Source organism: Podarcis liolepis (assembly GCF_965112155.1).
Source record: "Podarcis liolepis genome assembly, chromosome: 9".
NCBI classification, from domain to species: domain Eukaryota; kingdom Metazoa; phylum Chordata; class Lepidosauria; order Squamata; family Lacertidae; genus Podarcis; species Podarcis liolepis.
Window position 1 is genome coordinate 22,154,054 of NC_139564.1, and position 6,000 is coordinate 22,160,053.

The 6,000-nt window shown below is 47.6% G+C and overlaps 1 protein-coding gene across 1 annotated transcript in view; it reads right to left on the bottom strand.

Moving 5' to 3' along the window:
• MANBA (mannosidase beta) overlaps positions 1 to 5,464 on the bottom strand; it is a 69,231-nt gene extending 63,767 nt beyond the window's left edge. Inside the window, exons 1-2 of the mRNA XM_083459210.1 lie at positions 2,588 to 5,464; positions 458 to 2,433 (exon numbers count right to left, since the gene is read on the bottom strand). Of these exons, the coding sequence (XP_083315336.1) occupies positions 458 to 655 (198 nt within the window). The 5' untranslated portion in view covers positions 656 to 2,433; positions 2,588 to 5,464. The remainder of the gene's footprint in view (positions 1 to 457; positions 2,434 to 2,587) is intronic.
• Positions 5,465 to 6,000: the final 536 nt, after the last annotated feature.

Sequence of the window (6,000 nt, forward strand, 5' to 3'; positions counted from 1 at the left end):
AGGTTCCACTCGACCTCCAATAAGTGTAGTATGCACGCACCCAGAGGCCCATTACTTGTACCTACATTAAGTAGCGAATGAGCCATCTCATTCCAGTCGCTCGCTTCACATCACGTTTAAAACACAATGCTTTCCAGGGCAGTCGACCGAGAGCCTTGAGGAATCAAGTGAAGCGTGTATGCACGTGTGAACCAGTCTAAGAGGGTTGTTGTGGATCATAGACACATGCCCTTCCCCTTGAAAACAGTGTTGCAAACCGCCGTGATATTTCTTTTCTTAAAAATATAAAGCGGTCTAGAAACGAAATGAATAACAACAACGATAGCCAAATAAACATGGTAACCAACCACCACCCCTCGCTCCACTTTCGCTGTAGCGTCCAGCAGCCGCCACTCTCACTTTCGAACCAGCGCCGTCGAAGCTGATTGGCCGGCTGATAGCGCCAGAGAGATCGTACCTGGATGAGACCGTGTCGGAGCAACGCGGTGTGCACGCACCCGGGCACATCTCCTCCCAGCACCAGCGAGCCGTTCCCGTTGCTCAACCGCCAGCTCCCCTGCAGGCTGTGCACCTCCGTCGACCCGACCCGCCACGAAGCAACCAGGAGGAGCAGGACCGAAAGCGCGCAACCAGAAGCAGGACCAAAAGCGTGCATTTTGGGCAAAAAGCAGGTGGGAGCCACGTAGGATCAAAGCCCACCGGTGCGGAGCCGGAGAAACACAAAAGCTCTGCAAGCAGTTGGATGATTCGGTCCGGGGAGCCAGGCACGACTTGCCGGACTTTTCCCCTCCCTGAAAAGCGCGGCTGCAAGTAGTTAGCCTTGATCAGCTGAGAGGTTCTCGGAGGTGGAGACTCTCGTGCGCCCTGCAGCCTTTGCGCAGAGGGAGAAGCGCGCCTGCGTGGTGCCTTCCTCTTGATGTGTACATAAGATTGCGGAAGTCATCTTCCGTCGCAGCGCGTGACCGCGGTCGATCAAGAAAAGGTGGTTGTGTGCTCCCATCCATTCGTTTCCCTAACTAAAGCAAGAGGGTTGATCTGGGCATGTTCCCGAATCGAGGAACACAGCAACCGTTTCCGTGCGCTCCAAGGCGCTCCTTCCCAATCCGAGTTCCTTCTGGCTGCTCCCCACTTTGCCCAATCCCCTTTCCTGGCCCAAATCGGTTTCCTGCATGGTTTTTCGCCCCCGCCCCATGACTCAGGACCTCGCCCCTCCGGTGCGCACGGCTGCCCTCTACTCCACCTCTTCCATTGCTTACTGCAATTGGTCAGTTCCTGGATTCACATTCCTCTCTTGCAGAGCTTGGGTCAACTGTGATGCGGTTTGCGCGAAATGGTGTTTACGAGGAGTAGGTAATCACGCAGCTGCGATAATGTATTCCGTTTCGTGAGTGCCATCTAAGAACTGGCTTGCAATCTCCCGCTATGGACCTCCATTTTATGACACGTGGGACTAGTATTTATTAAAGGAGATTTTAATCCTCTGCCTTCAGTTTCCAATTTATTGGTTGCTGTGCAAGTTCTCTTTTCTCCTGTTCGCTGCCTTAAAGTGATTTGTGATTCAATGATAGTGTAGTGCCTTTAGTTCGTTATTGCCTTATATAGTAATTTTGTTTGTTTTTTAACCCCTGAAATGTTGACTATAGATAGTCGTTAAATTGCAAAAATAAATGAAACGTGGTTTCAGGTTTGACCTCTCCTTCAAATTCTTTTGGTCCTTCACAGCTCCTTGAGGTTTTGCACCCCATAGACTCTCCTGCAAATGTTTTCTGTTATTAACAGGCAAATACTACATTTCAATAAGATCATGAGTTAGTGAGAGTTCGGTAAAAGTTCCACAGAGATGTTCTCAATGCTAGCTCTGTTCTTTTACCAGCTCTTTAAATATGAGAATAGCTGGAAATGAGACAACTAACTGAGGAAAGTTTTAAAAGAGAGAATAGGTCCCCAATCCTTTTCAAACAGATTTGATTCTATTCATTTAGAACTTAAGTGAGAAAAGAATCTTCTCTCCCATTACAGGTGTTAATGTAGTAAAGCAAAAGCTGTCATCAATGGTTACTGTGTTGCTTATCTTTAAATACACTGCATTGCAGATTTGTTATGCGCATGGACTGTGTCTCTTGCATTTCCTGGGCTTTGGACTTGACCTATTTCCAAAAAAACACTTTTGGAAGGTACATATAACAAACGTTTGTGTTCAGGCCTTGTATATTGTTTGTGGGGCAATTTCCAGAAGTGTAAACCCCCGTCCAAGAGAAGGAAACCTCTGAACCTAACCTCCATTGCCTTGCAGCTATCCTCATTCATGAGAAAGACTCTGGGAGTAAATCCTGATAAACAATCCATACCTGCTGCCTTGTGTGACGTCTTTGGGAGAAAAGGCAGTGCAGTAAGCCAGGGGTTGGCGAGGCTTACCGGGCATGGGCCGGATCACTCCCACGCAGTGGCGTAGCGTGGGTTGTCAGCACCCGGGGCAAGGCAAGTAATTTGCGCCCCCTAACCCGTGGATTTGCGCCCCCTAACCCTAACCCCCAGATGGTGCGCCCGGTGCGCCCGGGCCCCCCCTGCACCCCCCACGCTACGCCACTGCTCCCACGGAGATCCTCCGTGGGCCGGGCCAGCACAGCACGATGCCAGAAATCACATCTGTGCATGTCTGTGGCACCAGAAATCACTTCTGTGCATGCGCAGATGCCGAAAATCGTGCATGCACAGAAGCGATTTTCAGCGCTGCAGATGTGTGCAGATGTGATTTCTGGCATCTGGACATGCGCAGAAGCTATTTCCGGAGCTGTGAAAGAGCTCCCGTGCTGTGCTGGTTTAGCGCAGTGCACAGGGACTCACTGAGCGGGTGGCTTGTGGGCTGGTTAAATGGCCTCCATGGGCTACTTCTGACCCATGAGCCTTAGGTTGCTGACCCCTGGAGTAAGCCCCACACAAATCCAGAGTGGAGTCCCTAAGACGGTTAGATGCCACCTTGTACACCTCCTTCCGGCAACTCCTGCAGCCAAGCCGGTGCCAAACACATTGCTCTGCTTTCCTTTGGACCACATCAGCAAGATCAAGAGGGGAATCTTGCCGTCTAGGTGGCCCAGAACATCCATATACACTGCCCATGCTTGCACTCTGGGGAGGTCAGTTCAGTGCTGCTAATGCAGTTTGACGTCACCCCTGGAGGAACACTCCATTGTCTCTCGAGGCAGAAAGATGCCAACAAACCCCCATCTGTGGTCCAGTGGTACACCACTTGCTGTATACGGCAGTAGTGAAGAACCTCCAGCCTTACTGGGGGTGCTAAGCCACCCAGTTTAGCCTGCTAGGCAGTTCTGAGTAGCCACATGACATTAGACATGGCAACCACAGTTGTCACAGAACACACAGCTTAGTGTGTACATGCCCAATTGTTCCTTTGCTGGTGGGCTTGCTGTTTAAATCTGGCACCGAACACAATCCCCACTGCTTTCAGCAAGGATTGGATGCATCTGATGTCATATGATGCAAAGTGATTGACAGGTGGCTGTCTCCACTCATTTGTTAGATGGAAGCTTGGCAAGTTTTTGATCCAGCCTGGTGGTTGAAAGTGGTTCTCCACCCTGCCATGCCCATGCCCTAGGATGGATTAGAGCTAAAATGCTGATAAACACACAAACTGGTGCAAAGCAATATAAATAGGGAAGTATTTAATAATCCATACAGGTCACAGAGCAGTATAAGTTAATAGTCAAAATGTGCCAAGCAGGAAATGTGCTGCTTTCTAAGTGATTAGGAAGGGGAATCTCGCAACTTTAAAGCTTCCTAGAGCTGTAAGGTATCTAGGATGGAACTACAGACATAAAAGGCCCATTGTGAAAGAATGAAGTGACTGGGTAAATATAAGAAAGGTCAACACCATACTGTTTTATATAAATTATCCCAGCACCACCTTATCAGAAAATCCCATCTACTGTAAATTCCGACAGTATATAGCAAGTGCTTTTTGACAGCTTACATCCAAGCAACTTTATAAATGTTAAATAGTATTAAAATCAACCCAACCCATTTCAAAGTGAACAAATACAGGGGGGAAAGCTTCAAAGCTGACATTTCCCGTTGCCAGCACTTTCATCCATCGTCAGCCCAGATTCCTGTAGCCTTTGAATTTTTTTAAAAATGAAACATTTCCAGGAGAAAAGACTCATCCAGCATTTGTGCTCGGCTGCGAGCAAACCTCAAAATGGGCTGAATTTCCATTTGTAAAGTACATCATATTTACTGAGAAGGCTTCATTTAGAAGGGCTGCTCAGAATAAAATAAAAAGCATCAATACAGCCATAAACCGTGCCTATTTTTTGGCTAACTTTGGATGGGTGTTAGATACGCACCACTTTGCTGCTCTGCTTCTGTGAGAATTTGCCAATGTAAGCACAGTTCATTCAGACAAGTCAAACACAAAAACACAGCATGGGTGAAAATTTAAAAAGTCCCAACTTCCTGTTGTGTGAATTGGCCAAGAGAATGTTAGGATGCTCATGGAAAACAAAGTAGAAACTTTTTACCCATGGCTTCCTACCAGTATGTGATCGCTGCAGAATTTTTCAGTTGATCAGCAGCAGTTTGGTATTAGATTACTACCAGAAAAGCCAGCACTACTTTCCCCGGCGAAGCTTGAAAGAGATGGTGCAAGTGGTTTGAGACAACTGCTACTGCCCTCCTGGACAGAAATAGATGAGCACCGCATCAACCTTTTACTCAATAGAAACAAATCTATTACTATCATTTCCCCCTCAATATGGAAGACACACACAAAAAAGCCAACAGCACCAATTTAATGCCCGCTGACATATATTTTGTGGACAGAATGATAGCTCTGCTCCTGAACTAATGTGCATTTTTACACATGTAGGGAGAGATCTGGTGGTGAACGTCACATCCGTAGGGCTGTGCCTGATTTCACAATTTCATTAAAGGTAAAAGTAAAGGGACCTCTGACCATTAGGTCCAGTCGTGGCCGACTCTGGGGTTGTGGCGCTCATCTCGCTTTGTTGGCCGAGGGAGCCGGCGTACAGCTTCCGGGTCATGTGACTAGCATGACTAAGCTGCTTCTGGTGAACCAGAGCAGCTCACGGAAATGTCGTTTACCTTCCCGCCAGAGCGGTACCTATTTATCTACTTGCACTTTGACGTGCTTCTGAACTGCTAGGTTGGCAGGAGCAGGGACCGAGAACGAGAGCTCACCCCATCACGGAGATTCAAACTGCCGACCTTCTGATCGGCAAGTCCTAGGCTCTGTGGTTTAACCCACAGCGCCACATGTAGGGAGAGATCTGGTGGTGAACGTCACATCCGTAGGGCTGTGCCTGATTTCACAATTTCATTACTATCACGCCAAAGTACAGCAAGAAGAAGAGGAGTTTGGATTTGATATCCTGCTTTATCACTACCCTAAGGAGTCTCAAAGTGGCTAACATTCTCCTTTCCCTTCCTCCCCCACAACAAACTGTGAGGTGAGAGGGGCTGAGAGACTTCAAAGAAGTGTGACTAGCCCAAGGTCACCCAGCAGCTGCATGTGGAGGAGTGGGGAATCAAGCTGCCCTTAACCACTACACCACACTACACAGAATTGGTTTGGGTTGGTGAGAATTTAGGTTCCTGAGAATCTCAGCTTTAAAAATAAAGGTGATAGAGACAGTGGAGGGAAAGAGCTTACGGTCAGTTTCTCAGCCACAGGGAGAGTTTAGTTTTGCAACCAGAAAGATAGATGTGACTATCAGTGATTCAAACTCCACCCCCCACCCCAGCTTCTCAGAGGTCCGATGGAAGAGAGGGACTTTCCTACGGTGGCAGTAGTTATGGAATGTCATCCCCAGAAAAGTTCACCTGGTGTCCTTCTGACAAAGACCTTTTTAGCTTTCCAGATATTTTCAATTCATTTGTTACACTGTTTGGTGGCAATGGTTTTACCTTTTAAAATTGTGATCATATATTTGCTAGTTTGTAATTATGCATACAAATTGTAGTTTG